At 39.9% G+C, this 21,871-nt stretch overlaps 2 protein-coding genes across 2 annotated transcripts; one reads left to right on the forward strand and one right to left on the reverse strand.

Moving 5' to 3' along the window:
• Positions 1 to 5,098: 5,098 nt before the first annotated feature.
• Positions 5,099 to 11,449, reverse strand: rrp15 (ribosomal RNA processing 15 homolog). Its single transcript, XM_028471218.1, has 5 exons — positions 11,334 to 11,449; positions 6,493 to 6,776; positions 6,333 to 6,430; positions 6,087 to 6,252; positions 5,099 to 5,710 (listed from the first exon to the last, which is right to left on the reverse strand). The coding sequence occupies exons 1-5, from the start codon at positions 11,365 to 11,367 to the stop codon at positions 5,594 to 5,596; spliced, it is 699 nt and encodes a 232-aa protein (XP_028327019.1). The 5' UTR covers positions 11,368 to 11,449; the 3' UTR covers positions 5,099 to 5,593.
• Positions 11,450 to 14,163: 2,714 nt separating this feature from the next.
• LOC114477406 (uncharacterized) lies at positions 14,164 to 19,789 on the forward strand. Its single transcript, XM_028469662.1, has 2 exons — positions 14,164 to 14,274; positions 17,060 to 19,789. Exons 1-2 carry the CDS (start codon positions 14,265 to 14,267, stop codon positions 18,541 to 18,543), a joined length of 1,494 nt encoding a protein of 497 aa, XP_028325463.1. The 5' UTR covers positions 14,164 to 14,264; the 3' UTR covers positions 18,544 to 19,789.
• Positions 19,790 to 21,871: the final 2,082 nt, after the last annotated feature.

The following is a 21,871-nucleotide window of genomic DNA, read 5'->3' on the forward strand; positions in this document are numbered from 1 at the left end:
CATCTAAATCTGTAGGCCACACTGTTGTACATCTAAGTGGTATGTGCCAGCGACAAGGGAAGGTGCAACAAAATAGGTGAACAACTTAAGTACACACATCATTTGAATGTTTTGTACTTTTCCCTTTCTGCTCTCTTGTAGAGAAGGAGTTTGAAGAACATCTCAGTTCCACTTTGAATCCTGGTCGCATCCTAGCCTTTGCAACTGGAAGTGGCAAAGTTCCTGCTGTTGGATTTCATCCGAGTCCAAAGCTGACTTTTGTGCACGATGACACAAAACACCTTCCCATCGCTCACACATGCTCAAATGAGATTCAGATCTTTGTAAACTCAAAGATGCTGGCAGATGATGATGAATTTGAGTACCACATCCTGGTGGCTCTCATGAATGGAGTCATCTTTAGTGCAGTATAGACTACACAAGTTTAAGACCAGAGATGGGTAATCCAGGTGCCATAGAGTAAAAACCCTGCCATGTTTCTGGATCAGCCTGTACATTTATAACAGGTGTTTTCACTAACAACCTACCATCTACCTACAGAGGAGCTGGTTTAGCGATTGGTTGGAACAACTGCTGGACAGGATTTGTACTTTATGGCACCTGGATTACCCACCTCTGCTTAAGACACCATTACTGAACAAAGTTATTTCAAATACATTTAGAAAATCCACATGCAGGGTATGCACGACAGCACACAATATGTTTGAGTTTATGCAATTTTAACTGTTAAATGTTACAAATGTTTAGTCGTCGCAGGACCAATGCACTTTAGATGTATTTACAGTATTTGCACAATAAACATTAGCACTTGTTGCTATATTTAATGTTGCATATATACTAGGGGTGTAACGATACACAAAAATCACGGTTCGATACATACCTCGGTATTGAGGTCACAGTGCGGTTCATTTTCGGTACAGAGTATGGAACAAAATGCAAAACATAAATTTGCTTGTTTATTTGAAACTTCAGTAAACCAAAAATGTATTTATTATACAGAATATGAAAATAAAGTTAAAAAAATACAATAATTGTAAAGTGCTGTCTGGTAATAATATTCTCAAATAAAAAATACATAAAATATTATTTAAAAAAATTTAACTCCTCACAGCTTAACAGCTTTTATCCGCTGCTATAAAGACTCTGGTTTACACAATAGTTACACATTTTTCATCTTATTGAACACAAATTCCTGAACAGTGCGATACAGTCTCTTTCCTTTGTCACCATCATTTTCAAGTGGGTTCACTACAACAACCAGTTCTTGTAAATCCTGATTATTAAGGGGGCAAAACAAGTATTGCACCTCCTGAGTTGATACAGATTCCTGTCTTTCCTCAGCTGCAGCTTCTGGACTGTTTAATAACAGAAAATGTCTGTCTTGTGTGAAAAGCTGAACAGGAGTTCTGTTACTCTCCGTGGAAATTGAATGATTATTAAATGCTGTTTTAAACTCGTACAATGTGTGATTGATCCTAGGGATGTACACATAGTGGAGACAAAATAAATCTGATTCATTGTCTACATCCAAGATCTCCATTGACTCTAGTTCTGAAAATATTGGGGCAAAGACATCACGGCAGTTCCTGTTCAAGTCCCGATTGAATCTCTCAATGCGCTGGTTATGCACAGAGCTTCCAGTCAACGTAGAATTTTCTCCTCTGTGAACTCTCATGTCTTCCCAAATCAGCACATTCTCCCCCCCATGATCAGTTCTAATATGAATGGGCCACCCAACTTCCCTAATGGCTGTACTGAAAAGGCCCATTACAGTTTCAGCTCTATTGTTGTTGGAACACTGGAGAAAAGGTATCATTCTGCTGTAGCCATCCATTGCACTATGTACAACTAATTTCCATCGGATCAGTTTGATTACCATCGATGTGCCATATGTAGTTTGGGAAAGGAACAGTGTAGACTCTCCTCTGTATTGTTGTTGCTCTTCTGGACTCAACACCCGCACCATCAACCCTTTTAATAGAGTCTCTGAGACGACGTCTTTGGATGATAATGTTCCTGGCACACAAATGTCCATTTAGCATGATTTCTCCAACATGAGGATATTCAGCTTTAATGGCTCTTATCATTACATCTGATCAGATATATCACTGAATCTGGTATGCCTTATGTTGTATTCCTGCATGAGCTTGTATAAGGTGGGTCTGGATATACACAGAACAGAGGCTGCCTCAGAAAGTGAAGCCCCTTGGGACAACAGACCCTCAATATCTTCTGTAGAAATCAAGGCATGTCCATCCTAAAAGAAAAGGACACAATATTCAGAGATTAAGAAATACAGGAATAAAAAAATTGCTATATAATCATAAGCATATAATCATGCTAAACACAACTAATTTTGCAATTGGACATTAATATTAATTATGCAAAAAGAAGTCACTGATTTAATATGATTGTTGCCAAGCCAACTTAATTTATAAAGCACCAAATTTACAAAGTTTTTTGGCATTACAACGTTAAATTAGTTTAGGATGAACAAAAGCATTCTTGCCTCTCTCACCGATCTTAGTGATGTGACTGCGGTTGGAAACCGGGCTACCGCCCCTGTGGGCGCTGCTGGAAGCATCTGCGAGTTACCCTGTGAAGAAGGCATGACTACACAGGTCTTCAGCTGTATTGAAAATCGAGCCCCGCTGACAGGGTTGGGATCACTTACAATTATAATCATGTAATGGAGGATTAATTACAATTATGGCATAATTACAATTGTGTAAAAAATGCCATGAAACTGGGGAACCATGTTACAGTTCTATGTATAGTTCTACACATATGTAGATAATAATTGAAGTGTTTCATATCAAGCTTTCCCACATTTTACCAATTAAACAAATATTAAAAACCTGTATTTTCATTGATTAGGGATCTTAGCAAGGTAACCAATAGATAGGAAAGAAATTGGATGATAGATATTTGTTTTTAGTGTATTTTAAACTCGTTATTATAAGAGATGCTAACAGAAAACTAACATAAGACTAATGTTAACTTTTATTAGGTTTGTATTTCAGGCTCAGTAATTGTAATTCATTAATTAATTGAACTTTCGTAATTAACATCATGGATAAAAATATATACTGTATATAATTTAATTTTAACTGGAAAACATGCTGGTAAGTGTAATCGTAATTGAAGCTGAACGTGGGTTCTTTATCAAGCTGATTTTACCTATCAGCGATTGATCAACATCGGTCTAACAGCTTGGCTGATAAATGGGTAATGCTCTAATATGTAACTGACGTATGAAGTGTTTTACTGTGTGGAGATTCTGTGTCTCTGTGCTTTTTGTATTAAAAACAATAATGGGAAGAGTCAGTGTGTCATTTTTTAGTTACATTTGGCCTTTTGTGTTATTTCCATGTTTATTGTTTGTTACTGACAAACTTTATTCCAGAAATGGTTTAGATTGACTTTTCCTTTTCAGAATCAGAATCAGAATCAACTTTATTGGCCAAGGGTGAATGAATACACATGAGGAATTTCTTTTGGTGACCTGTGCTCTCTCAGGTAGTGTAACATTAAATAATAACAATCAACTAGAATAAAGAAAAGTAAAGAAAATAAAGAAAAATAAATAAAAAAAGAAGTATAAACATAAATATAAGAGTAGTTAGACTAATATGTGCAAACTAAATAAAAATAACAAGATAATAATAATAATAATAATAATAATAATGAAATAAAATAAAAAATACAATAATAATAATAAGATAATAGTGCAGTAGTGCATTGATGAGTAGTGCAGGTGAACATTTAAATGAAAATATTATGTCCATGAACATTCACAGTGACAGGTTGTTCCAGGGTTGTTATGTTTAGTTCCAGGTTATTTCACAGTAACAGAACCAGGTCTGACACTCTTTGACTGTATAGTGTTGATCAGAGTGACAGCCTGGGGGAAGAAACTGTTTTTATGGCGGGTAGTTTTGGCGTACAGTGATCTGTAGCGTCTGCCGGAGGGGAGGAGTTTAAACAGATTGTGTGCAGGGTGTGAGGGGTCTGCAGTGATGCTACCTGCCCGTTTCCTGACCCTGGACAGGTATAAGTCTTGGATGGAGGGCAGATCAACACCAATGATCTTTTCTGCAGTCCTGATTATCCTTTGTAGTCTGTGTCTGTCTAGTTTGGTTGTAGATCCAAACCAGACAGTGATGGAGGTGCACAGAACAGACTGAATGATGGAGGTGTAGAACATTATCAGCAGCTCCTGGGGCAGGTTGAACTTCCTCAGCTGTCGCAGGAAGTACATCCTCTGCTGTGCCTTTTTCCTGGTTGTGTCTATGTGGGAGGTCCACTTCAGGTCCTGTGAGATTGTGGATCCCAGGAACCTGAAGGAGTCCACGGTAGCCACTTTGCTATTAATCAGTGGCTCTACTGTCCTTAACAGTAACAGTGTTACTAATTAAAGTTCCTTATTTTAATTTATAGTGTTCTACTTCGTCGTGAGTTGTATTTTGGTATTTAAGAATTTGTGTTAATGTCTAGTTTACATTAGATTATCAGCTGATACATTGGATATCGGCTTTAATATATATATATATATATATATATATATAGTATTGGCATTGCCTAGAAAAAACCCATATTGGTCGGCCTCTAATTGAAAAGAAACCTTTGAGTTTCCGTTTCCTGCCTCACTTCTTCTCAAATCTTTGATGGCTATGAAAACCTGAATTTCTGAGCATTTGTTCAGTTTGGTCACAAACTATTGGAAAGTGGCAGAAAATTTTAAACTTGATTTAAACACGTTGAAACCCACTAATCGTGGCAGTGTTGTCTAAATGGATTCTCTGATCTTCTGAATGTACCGACTCATGCCAACCACATTATTTCTGTTATTCTGAAGCAGACGGTTTGCTACTGATAGAAAATGAAGATAAACTAAAAATATGAGCGCAGGAAAGTTTGAAGGTTGACGACAAAAAACATAAAAAATGATTTAATGTCCATAGTGCTTCTGTGAGCACCATGAATGTAGAACATTAGACTCATTCATTCATTCTGATAAAACCACACTAAAAACAGACTGAGCTTGTGCTTTATATTCAAGTTGGCAGGTGCTGGTGCTGTGAACGATCTGAAGCACTTGAAAGCATTTGTTTTTTATTTGCTAAGACACACACAACATCAAAGCAACAAGGCTCATTCACTGAATGAGTTCTATCAATAAAACCTTGGAACTCACTGGGCTGTAGCTGACATTCAGGTCCGTGTCACCATTATCTAATTTTCGTCCATGTAAACTTTAGTCACAAAAACTGTATCAACATTATTATCAGTGAGGTGGAACCAACAGAACCATGACTCACTGGTAATGGGTCTTTGTACAAAAATAGATGTCACTTCTGTCAAAATGAGCAGGAACAGAGTCTGAGTGAAGGCAACAGAAGCTTTTTCCATAGTTCATCACACCTCAGTGTGTTGGAAACGTTGTTCCTGAATGTCAAAGTGATGAAGTTTAGCGATGCATCCACACTGAGCACCAGCATGTGGTCTCACTGAGGGACATGGATTCAAACAGCGGAGGCTGTGCTGTATCCAGAGCATCCAGGATGGTGTCGGCAGATGTTTTCCAGCTGCTTCACTGTTCGTCCTCACCGTCTTCCTCAGACTCTTTGTCCCAGTCCTTCATGGTGGCTCCCATCATGAAATCCTCTGTGAGGACGCTCCAGGCAGGCTTCTCCTCTGCTGCAGCTTCCTGCGCGCACACACACACACACACTTTACCTCTGCTCTGTGTGTGAGACTGCACTGCCCCCATGTGGCCACACACAATCATTGGCAGCTCCTCAGGATTTAAGCTTTTCTGCTGCTAAGAGGGAATCTCTATTTTTTACTCCCATTGATTTAAAGCTGCTGGAAACAAGCATTGTTTATCAGATAGAAACATAATGTAGGACGCATACATCAATAAATAGCAGATAATTTACTCAAAAAAGATGTGAAAGGTTGAAAGTTTTTGATCTCTGCTGTAAAAACTTTTATTGACATTGTTGGAGAAGGGCCCCTTACTAAAGCCACACCTCCCAGTTCCAACACCAATTACTGAGGGTAGTATGAAGGGTGTCACTCACCGGGGGTTTCTCAGCGTCCTTCCCTCGCAGATAACCAATGAAATCTCTCTTTGAGACCGACGACAGGATTTTGGCCTTCTTCCTCTCCGAGCCGCCGACCTCCTTCAGTTTGTCGTCCACAGATTTCTGGTGTTTCCTCACTGCATTGAAGAGCTGGACCACACCCCTGTGTGCAGAACAACAACCAATCAGCAATCACCTCCTGTGTGACCACAGCAGCAGCTCGGTGGGAGTCAGGGTGACCACCTGGTGGCGATCCTCTGCAGAGCGCGCTCCGTGTCCCGGTCCTTCACGACGTCCAGCTTCTCCCTGCACATGGACTCGTACAGCTGCCTCTTGTTGACCTGTTGGAAGCAGAGACGTCACTAACAGGTAGCTGCATCAGCAGGAGGAGCACGGGTCCTACCTGCTGCTTCTTCTCCAGCTGCTCCTGACGCTCTCTGGCCTTCGTCTTCTCCAGCTCTTTGTTCTTCACCAGGATGCTGCAGCTCTTGTTCTCTGCAGTCTTCTTCCCCAGGATCTTAGCCATGGCCTGGGCCCAGCCAGCATTGGTGTTACACTCACCTCCATCTTCATCCTCCCCACCAACCTCCTCTCCGTCACTTCCATCCTCTGACTGGTTGCTGATGCTTCCACCTTCAGAGTTGCTTCCATCACCGTCATCTTCAATCTGAGGGGCTGCATCTTCCCCTAAAGAGCAGACACTTCATTTAAACACCTGTGCATGGTGTGCCATTACTGATCAATCACACAGCGGGAAAATGTGACGAGGGCTTGCAACAAACTCAAGGTCACATGACCTTTGGTGTTTATGTGCACAACAAATAGCTGAAGCCATCTCTGTCAGTTGTGAATAAATGTATTTATTAATTGATCATATCAATAGAAAAGTTGGAAGCTACTTATCAATATTTGAATTTTAGTTCAGGGGCTAAATACGGATAAGTTTGATCTGAAGTGGGCCACAGAGGTGAGGAATCCAACAATTTCCACGTTAGTGCTATTTTGCATTTCCATGTATAAATCAGGGCATGAAACTGCGACCAAATTGGTCGCATATGCGAAAAATTTTTCAGTGTGTGTGAGTGAAGTAGAGCGAGTGGGGTAGAGCGCGCTGAGCTCACCGAGCATAGTGACATGTAACGTGTGATGCGCTTATCGGACCCAGGGGGCGGGGAAGAATGTGCCTAGAGGAGTAGAGAGCGTACACAATTCCAAACAAAAGAGGAGAACCTCGTCAGAATCAGCTTGGATGGACTATGATGCCAGGCCAGATGTTCAGCTGTGGTTCTCTCTGGGCAGGGTCTGCAACCTGTAGCTCTGGGGCCTAATGTGGCTCTTTGACTCTTTTGCAATGGCTCCCTATAGCTTTAAAAAAAACCTATTGAAAACAAGAGTTTTTTTTTGTGTCAGAAGCTTTTAATAACGTTGTGCAATGACTCAGCACTTTCCTACTTCACCTCCTGCAACATCTACAGACCATCAACTTTTCTGCACCTGTAGCTAACCTTAAGTTTTAAATCCCTGGTAAAAAACTAAACCAACAAAAACACTATTCTGGAAGAAAATAGAGATTTTACTTGTGAGGGAACAGAATAATTCAACCACCAATGTGCTGGTTAAATATGCATGTTTTATGTGTGGCATGAAATGAGCAATTGTGTTGACCACATGATCATGTGTTATCAAATTCAACTTTACTTTTTGTAGCCTTTCAAATACATTAACTAAAAAAAATAACAACTGCTAAGATGCATAACAATTTGAAGATGCAAGATACTGTTTTATATCTTAAGGTCAACTTATTTTATTTTAAACTGTTTTTAAGTTTCCATTTACATGATCAATAAAAATCAACTCAAATTAAATCAAGAAGGTGTGACCAAATTCTGTGCAACCACTGGAAAAATGAGTGTAGAGCCCTGCTGCCTCCGTCCATCCACTCTATTCATTATATCCATGTCTTTTAAGGCTCTTATTTAATAGTCTAGGCTGGAGTCCGGGCCGCCGCCGTCTTTGATTATGTCGTCACCAGCGCGTCATCGCCGCAAATCCTGCAAGCGCAAAACGATACAAATAACTTAGAGTGGCTTTAACCCGGTTAAGTGTTTACAAGAAAGAGGAATCATCTAATTCAGAATTAAAAACAGAAAAAACTAGCCACTTAATTCGGAATTAATTTTAATTCAGAATTAAATTAGCATTAGGAATTAACTGTATACAAGGTCAGGTTAAAGAGGAATTCACTTTTATTCTGCTTTAAAGAGTAATTAGAGGAGACATATCATGCTTTTAAATCCTTCCTTTTTACATACAAATCGTAGAGTTGTGGTCTATATAAAGCGGAACTGCAATGTGGGCGACCATGGCTCAGGTGGTAGTGGGTCGTCTTCTGATCGAGAGGTTGGGGGATCGATCCCAGTACCTGACTATGTGTCGAAATGTCCTTGGGCAAGACACTGAACCCTAAGTTGCTCCCAGTGGTCGACTAGCGCCTTGCATGGCAGTGCTGTCCCACTGGTGTGATTGGGTGAATGAGCTGATATGTAAAGCGCTTTGAGACTGCTTCAGTGTGGTGATAAAGCGCTATATAAAATCAAGTCCATTTACCAATGCTTGGGGAATTCTTTTCTACCCCTGCAATGCAAATGAGACACTTCATACCCCGACCCCGACCCCTCTCCAGGTTGCAGAGGTGATTTGGTCCCTGGGCCTTGAGTTTGACACATGGGACTTAGAGGAAAGCCACAAGAACCTCAGATACTCCACAATCACAAAAAAAATATGAATGGAACATGGAGAATTTACCTTCTAAAATGATAAAAGTCAAGGCAACTTGATTTGTGAAGCACATTTCATATGCAAGGCAATTCAATGTGCTTTACATGATGAAGTGCAACAGAAAACATTAAAAACACTAAACAAACAGTGTAAGACGATGAAACATTGGAGGCTCGAAATGTCTAAAACAGCACCTAACGGGTGTTTGCAGCCCTTCATTTACCTTTGGAATCGATCTTTGTGTGGTGAGTGCTAAAAATGTTGAGGATTCAGATCATTTGTCTGTCGTTCCAGCTTTAAATCCAACCTCTGATCACAGTGGATCTACTCTCTCTAAACAATGTTTGTGTTACTCTGAGAAGCAAATGTAGACAGGTTTTTCCTGCCAGCAAATGTTTTGCTTCTAGCTTTTAGAAAACACAAAGTGAACATGTTGTTTCATGTTAGGATTGTTACTGTGGACCCTAAATAACCACTTCATTCATTTGATTTCTTTCTTTCAATTAAATGACTTCATTCTGGATTCTTCTATAATAGGTATTTTTTTACATTAATTATAGTATTTTGAAAGCAGTTTTATTTATATTGCAATTCGTCTTGATCAAAGATTAATAACTTTAAATGTAACTAGCCATTGTGTTTATTAATGTAATTAATCAGCAAAAAATACACAACATTAATGAAAACACAAAAAACAACTACAATACACAAAAGAAAACAAATACACAAATCGACACTAAAAATACACAAAATAACTCCAAAAGCGCACAAAACAACACTAAAAACAAAACAACTATCATACACTAAAGAAAAAGAAGTTTATTTTCATATGGAAACAAATCAATAGCCCCCGGGACATTTTCTGAACCTTTTCTACATAAGCATAACGTGCTTGTGTTTTCATGGTGTCAGGATGGCCAAGTGGTCTAAAGGCTGGGATACACTGCGTGATTTTTTCAAACATTGTACTCAGCTTCAGCTCAAACTGTGCGACTCAGGTGCAAAGCCCGAATGTGCGCAGCTCACGATTCATATTCTCACTTTACGGACACGATCTGACTGCTCACACTGTACGTTCAAACACGACACGTCGGGGTCTTGTTTCCGGAAATGCAACGTAGAAGAAGAAGAACTCTGAAGCGTCACCATTAAAACAGACGAAGAAGAAGAACCCGGAAGTGGAAAGACACTAGCAAATTTCAGCAAAAAGAGCTTTAAAAAACAAAAGGAGGTGACGTGATGGACCAGGAGCTGGCTGGACAGACGTGGACAGTCCGTCAGTTTTACAGCGGTCCTACGGTGTTCGCACATGCGCAGTGTGAGCGTTTACGGTAAGCCGGTCCGTGGCACTGCTTCAACTGTGAGATACCCTCACGAGGAATGACCAGGATTTCAAACATGTTTGATTTCCTTACGACCATACGATTGATGATCAGGAGCTGATCATGAGGTGTTTATTGCTTCTTGTGACCCCGTGTATACTACACGACACACGATCTAGTAGAGACTCACACGATCCCAAAAATAGACGCATGAGTCATAAATCGGCTCAAAATGGGCCAAAAATCGCATAGGCCTTAAGGCGCCTGACTCAAAGATTCTTCCTTCTGCTACTATGGGTACGAACCCCACTTTTGTCATCTATATGTTTACATTTTAAAATATTTAACATGGCAAAGTCCTTCTTTACAAATACATAAACAAAAAAAAAACAAAAACATTTTTGGGTATTTCCTGGGTTCAAATAAAAGGGTTAGCGGGGTAGGTAAAAATAAATATGAGTTAAAATACAACTGATGGAACTTTCAGTCACGTGGTGCACCTCTCACGTGACCTAAACTGGCCAACGCTGCAGTCTGTTGATACGTTTCAGTATCAATAGCCAAAAACAAAATACACTAAATGTATAAAAACTCAAACAATCAATACACAAAATGGCAAATCAAATACAGAAATTGACAACTAAAATACACAATATGACAACACACACACAGAGAGAGAGAGAGAGAGAGAGAGAGAGAGAGAGAGAGAGAGAGAAGCCATACAAAATGACAACTAAAACTCACAACCAATTAACAGAAAGAGGATAAAACCCTTTCTTGTTTCCTGTGTTAAGGCTCAGATTGGTCTTTATTCTAATGCTGATAATGTGACCCTCAGATCAAGCGGCCATACTGTAATAAATGTAATCTGTCTGTAGATTAGCCTGTGTCTCACCGCTAGTTTTCTCATCATCATCTGAACAGGACATAAAATAATGGCCTATTAACTAATTAACTAAGGCTGTTCTAACATAGAAAACTAAACAGTCATTGACGAACATTAGTCCTACACATTGGTACATGTGTAAATAACTGTTTTCTTCCACTGGTTTTTATGATGCTTCACTGACAGTAATCCCGTCCAGTGATATTATGAAGCTCATACTTGTGCACAATGTATTAATTTGACATAAAACACACTCACCACTCAGAGGCACGTGTATTTCCTCCTGAGCCATCGCGGTGTAACAGTAGAAAGTGTAACAGGGAAACAGGAAGCAGTTAACGAAGGTTCCGCTGCCGCCGCTGCTGCCGCTGCACCGTTCTTCTTCTACGGTTACTTTTAATGGCGACTGGCAACACCTGGTGGAGCAGTACCGCCATCTACTGGGTTAGGAATGCCATACAACACATGCTTTTTTAATTTAAAAAATAATTTAAAAAGTATATCAGAGGCAGCGTAAAAATGTGATAAGGCAAGGCAAGGCAAGGCAAGGCAAATTTATTTATATAGCGCATTTCATACTCAAGGCAACTCAATGTGCTTTACATGATAAAACATTCGTTGATAAAACACTGATAAAACTTATCAATAAATAAGATAGTTTAGGACTCTATATTAAAGGGTACATGTCGTAAAAAAGTCTAAAACAATAAAAATGTTTGATGCACTAGCAATAAACAAAATATGTGCACTTATTATTATTATTATTATTATTATTATTATTATTATTATTATTATTATTTATTTATTTATTTTTTTTTAACGATTTTATAACTTAAAAATAGAATAAATGGGGATGGATTTTTTAGGTGTTTTTATTACTAGATGGTGAGAAAATGTAGAACAGTTTGTAGAAGTTTGACGTGATGGCCTAGTGGTTAAAGCTGCGGTATGTATCTTTGAATATACTGTAATCCAAAATGTTCTGAGTGGACAATGAAACTCTGCTCCTTCTTCTGGCCCAGTGAAATGACATTTATAAATCCAGGAGCGTGATGTTGATTGTCAGCCAATCAGAGATCTTCCTACAATCACGGGTGCTCCATTGGCTGTTTTGGCCATTACAAATGGCTGCTCGACTGAAGTCAGGCGTATTCAAGAACCATCAATGGTAAAAGTGTAATGGCAGATGTCCCTGCAGAAGTCTCAATCGTGGCGTTAGGCAAAAGAATTACACAGCAAATCAAGCGGAAAAAAGCAGAATGAGGGGGAGGAGCAACAGTTTAAAACCCCTGTTTTAGTGTTTTTACACTGGCTCCCAGTATGTTTTAGGATTGATTTTAAGATTTTATTGATTAGTTTTAAGGCCCTAAATGGACTTGCCCCAACTTACCTCACAGATTTTTATCATCATATACATCAGCACGTACCTTAACATCCTCGGGCAAAGGTCTGCTCTCTTCCACGGGCCTGGCTGAAAACTAAAGGGAACACAGCCTTTTTAGTCCGGGCCTCAACACTCTGGAATGATCTGCCTGAGGAGATCAGGTCTGCTGACTCTATGACAATTTTTAAATCACTTCTCAATTCTTAAAACATACTTTTATCGGAGAATCTTCCCTGATTTTTTAGGAACTTCTAACTTTTTTTTATGTTTCTGTTATTTAAACTGTTTTATTCTCTGACCAAAAGTTTATTTCTATTATTTTCTAATGTATAGCTGCCTTTGGAAAGCACTTTGTAACATGTGTTTGGAAAAGTGCTATAAAGAATAAAGTTTATTATTATTATTATTAAAAGCACAACTATACTTGAGAGGAACTGAGCGCTTTGCACCCTCGCAGATCCCAGAGCCCGCCACACACTGGTGTCAGAGGGAGAGTGAGAACAGACGAGATAAACCGTGTGTAAACCAAAGAGAAGCATATTAAGGTGGAGAGAACAGACGTGAGTCATTTTATAGTCTTGATGCAGAGTGGTGGTTGTCAGTCCGCTCAGAGGGGCAGTCGCCTCTGTCTGCTTTCTGGCGGGAACAAGCTTATGGCAGCAGCCGTTGCTCAGGGCAGTAACTATAGACTGATACGTGCATTCATGTCAGAGTCTCTATAACATCGGAAAACTCTCCACTAACACAAGATAAAATCCATACATTTGCCATTAGTCTCGAATGAGAAAAGAAGTCGCTAAGAGCGTTCACAAAGACACCGGTAAGGGAAGTTAAGTTTCGGTTTCAAAACGGAGCGAAAGTAGGATTCTACATACTGCAGCTTTAAGGACGCAGGCTTGTAATCGGAGGGTCACCGGTTCAAATCTCACCTGGGCTTTAAGCAAGTCCCTTAACCCTAACTGCTCCCGGAGCTACACAGTGGCTGCCCACTGCTCCTCAGGGATGGGTTAAATACAGGGAACCAATTTCGTATATGTGCCTGTACATATGTGACAACAATAAAGGTAATCTAAATAAAGATAAAAATAACCTTTATTAGTCTTAAAAAGGGGAAATATGCTGTGTTTCAGCAGCAAAGGATCACAGCATAATAAGACAATAGAAATAACAACAAATAGATGCATGAAAAATATATACACTGTACACAGTACAGAGTGAAAATAGTTTTTGACACATTTTTCCATGCTTTTTATATTAGTGCATCTGCAGCCTGCAGCTGGTAAACCAAGCCTGCTGCTTAAACCTGGTCGGGAGCAGGTTTGCAGAACAGACTGCGTTTCCATGGCAACTAAGGTGTTTTCTCTTTGATGAAATGGCCGTTCCAGTTAGATTCCAGTTTGACTAAGCTAAACTCTCAGGTTAGACCTGGTAATAACCCTGAGCTGAGTTTGATTAAATACTATTAAATACCTTTGCATTAATCGGATTAATTAATTTGGAGAGTTTAGAAAGCAGAACTCTTTTCATTGTTTTATTTCCTCTGTCCTTCACTTCATTCAAACCAGTGATGAATGACACTGCTGAAACCAGTTACCACAGTCAGGATAAGATCTGCTGGTGGAAGTTTTGCAGGAGGTGTGTCCTGTAGGTGTGACATACAAACAGGATGAACTTGTCTCCTGCATATTTAACCTATCACAAAGAGCTGTGGTGTCACTCACAACAGAGTCCTGGAGAAAGCTGAGCATCACTCCAGAGGAAGAGTCGTCATCAGCAGCACCAGCACCAGCACCAGCACCAGCACCATGACACTTGGTATACACATTCTTACTGCTTCCATCCACATTATTCACCTGTTGAATGCTGATAATATTTAGTTTTGTCTTTTTCCAATGCTCTGCTTTCAGCTTAACACAGAAACCATGTTGAAAATCTGTGATCAAATATTGTGTTTTAGTTTTATGACCTGTTTGTGTGAAAATCAACATTGACTTTTGAAGTAATGCAGAATTCTAACCTGATTTTCTAAATATTTACTCATGATGGCTGTAAAGGCATGTTTCCCATCCCGGCAGAAACAGTGTCTTTACTAGTTCAACCTGATGAACCTGTTTGTTGGGCCTGTGACAGAGCTGTGAAACCCAACACACTCACAAAGGGAAATACATTCAACATAAAGATATTCAAGATTATTTAAATAATTATGTGGAAAAAAGTACCTTTGTAATGCTTTCTTACTTTGGTGATATTAGTAGTCAATCTAACAATAGATAACCAGAGTAAAGTTGTGTACATTTTTAGCTGCTGAACTAGATATTATTTTCAGCCCATGTTTAGTGTTTGTGAGTTATGATAATATTGCAGTTGTAACTTCTTATTCATCTCAGTGAAAGTACAGATGCTGCTTGTCAAAAACTACTCCAATATGAGTAAAAGTAGCTCAGTCAAAATATCACTTCAGTGAAGATAGTGAAGTAATTGCAATAAAATGACTAAAATAAGTATTGAAAGTAATTTAAAATGTTGATCATAATGATGTTTGATGTGTTAATGGATGCTTTATGATCACTTCTCAGGGTTTGTCTCTGTGAAGCGATCGTCCAAACATCCTGACGTATTAAAAGTAGAACTAGGTTAACTCATACAAGGATCAACAGAAACCTGCTAGTTACACAACTGAAGCAATTAAAAAACTTTAGCTGACAGGAGGGGAAAACTACTGCGTAATGAAAGTAACTATAGAAAAGTAGTGGAGTAAACAGTACTACACTGAAGCTACCCACCAGAGAATTGTTTTAAGCTAAGCTACAATAAAATGACCAAAGTAGCTGAACTGCACCAAAGCTAGTTCTTTCTAACATTGAACAAACTTAGTTTGGTTTAGTTAAGGTTAGTAGATTGTTGTGATAACTTGGGGAAACTCCTGAATGCAATTTCCCCCTGGGATTAATAAATAAATTCTGATTCTGAATGTGTGTCTTTAAGTTTGCGTTGAACATTGATAGGAGCTTTGGGGGTTACACAGTAAATTTGGTAATGTGTAACTGCTCTTTGAGGTCTTGATAAGCAACATGAATTTGATATGTATGTCCATGGAGTTTTACAAGGTAAACATGTCCCTGCCGTTGTCTCCAGCTGCGCCCTTACATCCCGGCTGCAGCGTGTAAGGAGGCCATCAGCAGGAGGATAGATACGTGACGTTACAAAGAGAAACTTTAAGGTTTACAAATGCTTTGGAAAATGTAGCTTCTGTGGCCACAAAAGCAGCTTTTAATGTAAAGAACAGTAAAGCTACGACAACGCTATGCCTCTACTGCCCAATACTGGGAATAACACTGTGTGGTGTTTCATTACATTAACATTTAGGCTTGCTACAAGATATCGCAATATTAACATGATATATAACTGCAGGAAACAAAGTCAATGTCAAAGGGTTTCAATTGCTTCCAGCTATCGTCCCACAATCATTACTCAGAATGAGGAAAATGCTGTTCAACAGGTTCAACGTCTTACAAATGACAAAAGATTTGAATTAATAACTTGGCTGCATCCCCAAACAAAACAACTCTTTCATACGCCAAGAAAACCGGTCTAATCGACAAGTGTGTTTAGATCACAAAAACCATATATCTATTGTTTGGACATTTGAGCGTCCAAGGTATATTGAACAAAAACTATAAAACTAATGATGGCCTTTTTTGTTTTGCTAACCAGACTTTCTTGCTGACATTAAATTGCTATTTTTTTACAACACAGATCATGAATCACTTTTCCTGAGAGCTGACAGAAGAGACAGTATTGAGTAATGACAGCATCATAGTAGGAGTCAAAAGTACAATATTTTACTTTCAAATGTTGTGAAGTGAAAGTAATAAGTACCCCCCGAAAACAATATTCAAGTAAAGGGCAGACTCTCAAAAAATTTACTTAAGTTCAGTACTTAAAGCTGCAGGAGACAATATATTTTTTAACAGATAAAGACAGTGTGGGTCTCATAGATCAATAAATCCAAGATCATTTACTCACAAAAAGGTTAAAATTGCTGCTGGAAAGTCCGTTTTGATCTTCACTGTAAACACTCCTGTGACATGTTGTGAAAGTTTGGCACATTCGTTATCCATAGACCAGGGATTTTTAAAGTGTAAGAAAGTGTGCCTACCACACACACTTTAACCTTAACCATTTGTTCCCAGTATTCCCTGTGATATCACCTCACTCCATCACATTCAATGTCAAATTCAGATCTTTTCATGTAAATCCCAAACTAAACAACTGTCATCGTTTAGTCACAACTTTCAATGAAAAGACCAGAAACATAATGGGCAAACATAAGAAATCACAGTGAGTGAAGTAAAAACACTTCTATTTATTGATCAATGAGGACTACACTATGTCTTTATCGGTAAAAGAAATCATTGTCTCCAGCAGCTTTAAGTACTGTACTTAAGTAAATGTACTTTAATTGCCTGGCCTGTCCACTACAGATTTAAATAAACTCTGTTTTGCTTTTATCTTTCAATTGTCCAGTTCACCTTAACCTTTAGATCTCCACAATAACAACGTTCACAATCAAAGTTATGCTGTGTCTCTTCTGTTTCAGGACACAGGAGTAGCCTGAGGCAAGCAGCTGTAGGATTCGCACTGGGAGCAGTGGGAGGCTGCATACTGGGAGCCACAGAGGAGCCAGTGGACATGACTAATAAAGCGATGACTGCACCTATTCTGCTGAAACCACTGGTAGATGAAATCACTAGTGTGGGTCCGTTGGGGCTGGGGACCCTGATGGGAGCCACAGCTCTGACTACAGCCACGACGTCCATCATGGCGGGCGTGATTCTTGCTGCAGTTGTAGCTGCAGTGTTTGTCGCCACGAGGAGCTGCAGCCTTAACCCTAAACAGTCTATTGGGTTATGGGCGAGTGCAGGACTTGCTGGTACCTGTGGAACCACACTCAGTGGAGCCACATTTGGGACTGTAATACAATGGATTGTCAGTAATTACAACATGGTGGGTCTTCTGTGTGCTCTGAGCATTTTTACTCTGCTCAAACCACCCATGCAGTTTGTCTTCCAGCGCCTCTGGAAGCAGGGAGAGTCTCTGTGCACAGTGAGTTCACACAACCTTGCCAAGGAGAGGGAGGAGCTAGAGGTCCTGGGGTACCAGCAGAGACAGAAGGAGCATGTAGATGTAGAGAAGAGAATTCTGACTTTGGAGAACGGAGGCAAGAACCAGCCTGATGACAGGGAAATGTGGAGCACCAGGCAAAAGCAGAGAGAGGCGATAGAGAGGAGGAAGATGGAGAATGAAGAGGCAGAGACTGAGCAAAGAAGCATCCATGACTGGATTAGTACTGTACTGGTCAAACAGGTGGACTTCCTGGCTTTCTCAGGAATTCCCATGGCAGTCACAGCCTTGGTGACCACCTGCTTTGGGTTGCTGGGTTATGGAGCCCACCAGTCGGTGCTAATTGTGCTGCTGGTGTTGGTGGCAGTAATGGGATATTTTCTTCTCAAGTCTTCAGACTTTACATACTGGATGCTAATTGGATGCATGGGAATGATGGCAACATTTGTGGTGGCTATGCTAACCCTGAATGCTGGACAGGAGGCCCTGGCGTTAGCCACAAAGATGAAAGCTGCTGGACAAATTAACTCCCACCGAACCATCGAGGCTCGTGTTAAATATTACTCTTGTCTGGAAGCTTTAAGTGCTTCCTTCTTTGCAACTAAACTCTGTCAGCTAGGTCTGGGGGCCTCTGTGGGAGGGGCACTGGTGAGGAGAAATGCTGGGGAGGTGAAAGTCATTGTGGGTGCAGCGTTTGTGACGGGATGTTTGTTAGCTGGGGTGAATGTCTTATCGCTGGTGGTTGGGGCTGGAGGAAGGGCCGGGGCACTGCTGGGGGTGGTGGCTGCAGCAGGGGTGTCTGTGGGGGGGGGCGGCAGCAGCAGCAAAGAGGTTCTCCTCCTGGGCAGGGTCTGTAGGGACATTCACAGGGCTGCTTGTTGGAGTTTTGGCAATGGGAAAATGGCATATTGTAAACGTGGGACTGCAGCTTCCAGTGGCCTTTGTCTTTGCAATGATTAACCCCGTCTAACCCAGATTAAACCTGTTTGTGACCCCTTAACCTTACTGTCTGATCACACGTGCCCTCATATCACATAATATTATAAAGTTGTTGCTTTAGACTCAGAAACAGAAGCAACCAGAAGTTTAAGCCCATCATCAGTGATTTCATTTTATCATGGCTTCTTTGGAAAACATTGGACTTTAACAAACAAACAAACAAACAAACAAACAAACAAACAAACAAACAAACAAACAAACAAACAAACAAACAAACAAACAAAATAAAAAAGGGGTTGATAAAGGTTGATCAAGTTTGAGTTGCTTTTCACATCATCAGTGTGTCAAGGTGAACTACTATTAGTTACAGAAATGAGGAGTTCAACCATGTGCTGGCTTGAATGTTAATGCCAAAGTGATAAAAGTATGGCAGGGCTGGTGACGCTCCTCCTGGTGGTGGTTTTTCACTTCTCTTTGTTGTGGTCTGTGTAAAGCTAGGCTGTTTTTTGGCCTAATTTTCATTGGGCATCCAGCTGTCCTGGTTCTGGACCCTGAGCTCCGCTTGTGACCTTCAACCATTTTGTATTTAATGAATCCATTTTAACGGTCTCATTTTAATGACACATTTTGTATAATAAAACATTTGACTCACCAAGGAACACATCTCGACAGCATCCTTTCGTACCTGTGTGACCTTATTTAATTTTGAAATAAGGAGTGGGCGTTGTTGGTGATAAAATCCCATAACCTTCACATTAATCTCAGTTTTACTCAAAATTGCCAAACTTACATCTGCTTACTTCCCAACAAATGTACAGAGCACAATATATTGTTCTCAGTGTACACCTACAAATCTATGACCTCCCATTTCCAGAAATTGCAGGAACTGCACAGAAAAACAGTAGTTCTGAAATAGAAAAATCAGTCTGACCCTAAAATTAGGCCACAACATGCCACAGAAATGCCTCATTTCATATCACACATTTACATACTATTTTTCACTGGAGAAAAGGATGACTGAATGTGTAGAAAGTTTGACAAATCGACTTCTGCCCATAATCTTGTTCAAAACCTCTCGCTACGTGTAATGGTGAGACTTGTGATCATGTTATCTTGTGACTGAAAATGAATGCAGAGATTCATCTGAAGTTTGTTTTTAATGTTTTGTGATGACAACTGTGCAGGGTTTTGTGCAAAACATGAGGGTGATTCACTGTTAAGCAGTAATTAAAGGCTTCAAAAATAATGTTTTGGGGCATATCACACATTTCCATGAGATTGTTTCTTGTTAAACGAGTGGCTGAGGGTTAGCTGTGTGGCTAGCGGACATGTTGAAGCTCTAGCATGATTTCAACGTAACCATCCTGCTTTTGTAATTCATCTTAAATATTAACATTAGTGCTAAGACTTTATTGTGTTAAAGGTGCGTAAGGCAGGAATTGTGAAAAAATAAACATTCATGTTGTCTTTTAATGCTAATGGGTGATGAAGCGTTCAAAACCAAAAAGAATGAGCCCACACACATTTCTCCATATTGCCTTGAACAGATTTTGTGATGCATTTTGTACTGCAATCCCAGGGGCACGAATTTCCTGCGGAGACGTGATGTCAAATGACACTGAATGCACATTCTCAAGGGCTTGGAGAGGCGTCCACTCTGCCGAAATAAAGAAGAACAAGAAGAAGATGGCTTGGAGACTGAAACGTGCACTGACAGTATCAGTGTCAAGACCAGGCAGAGACAGGCAGATGGAGCCAGATGCAGTGACTCAGGCAGACACAAGTTTTTAGGTTGAGCAGTTTTCATCAACCCCAGGGCAGCTGTGGCTACAATAGTAGTTTACCACCACTAAGTGTGGAGTGAAAAAATAATCCCTTAATTCTGTAAAGTCACTTTGAGTGTCCAAAAAAGCGCTATATAAAATTGATGCATTATTATTATTATTAAAGATGTCAGGGTTCAGAGCCAGAATAAATAAGTCCATGACTTTCAAATAAACAAACTCACTGGAAGTACAGAACCTCTCTGGAATGTTCTGTACTAAATGCAGTTTCTGTTTTAGAAAGTCTATTAAAAAAAAATCCAGAAAACCACAAATAGGGCCTAATTAATTGAAGTTTGTGTTTTGTGAACAATGCAATCAAAATATTCTGTATTCATATTATATATTAATAGCTCTATTCTCCCATGTAAGTAAGTCCAAAAAGCTGTGCAGTGGCGCTGTTTTTGGCTGTGCCAAGTCAGTGTACTTGTCAGTCGCTGCGTGCCTTCATCCCAGTTACGCACAGTGGGTGGAGTAGCCCTGAAATGTGGGTGTTCCCATTCAAATCTGGTTTTCCACGCATTCTCCGGTGTGCATAAGTCCTTTTCCTCTTATGCGCTTCTAACCCTGGAACAAGTGCAGCGCCCCGATAAGGTGAAAATTATATTGCACTAGAAATATGGACTTAGTTACATTTGAAGCCACACAGACTCGTGCGTCGGGCAGCAGCAGCTGTGATCACTCAGCTACTGCTGCGCAATTATTTAAAACTCTGACAGACGCTGACTTCTGTCCACGTTGGTCACAGTGATTCGACTATTTTCATACTATGTCCAACATAAAATCACAGTTTGATCCACTACAGAGTGAAACAAGCTGTCATATGCAGATGAGGATGGATCAGAAACTGCTCCCACACATGTTTTAATGAGGCTCAGCTCAGGTTGCTTTAAACAAATTATATTTAAAACTGCGTATTATGGAAGCCAATAGTTCTGTTTCACTGCAAACATCCCTCTGTATTAAAGCAGGACGCTCTGCGGCCAGGTTATTTCCTTATATCTCCAGCATCTAACTGATGATGATGATGATGATGATGATGATGATGATGATGATGATGATGATGATGATGATGATGATGATGATGGAAAGAGATTTTAACTGTGACTCAGTCACTGCAATAATCTGATCAATGATCTGATCAAATCAACCTGTTACATTGTTTATCAATGAACAAATTAAAAGTGAACTTTATAATTTTCATGAATTGCAATGACATTTACAAGCATTGGGAAAACTCCATGTGCCGTGATTTCTAGAGAGCCTAAAAGAATAATATCACCGCCTCCTTTCCTTCAGCCCGCCTTTATACACACATACGCGCTTTGTGGCTCCTTACGTGTGGTGGGCATGTCAGCTGCCTGGACCCGAGAATACGCATAGGAGAGAAGAGCGTAATTGCAGACGTGCAAAAAAGCGCTTAAGTCCAGACAGGAGAGTAGACCCTTTTGTTTGCACTCAGTGATAAAAATAATAAACACAATTTTGTTGTTTAAAGTAGAACTAAGTAACTTTTTCACCTTAAT

The sequence above is a fragment of the Gouania willdenowi genome, chromosome 16 (genome assembly GCF_900634775.1).
Source record: "Gouania willdenowi chromosome 16, fGouWil2.1, whole genome shotgun sequence".
In the NCBI taxonomy this organism is placed as follows: domain Eukaryota; kingdom Metazoa; phylum Chordata; class Actinopteri; order Blenniiformes; family Gobiesocidae; genus Gouania; species Gouania willdenowi.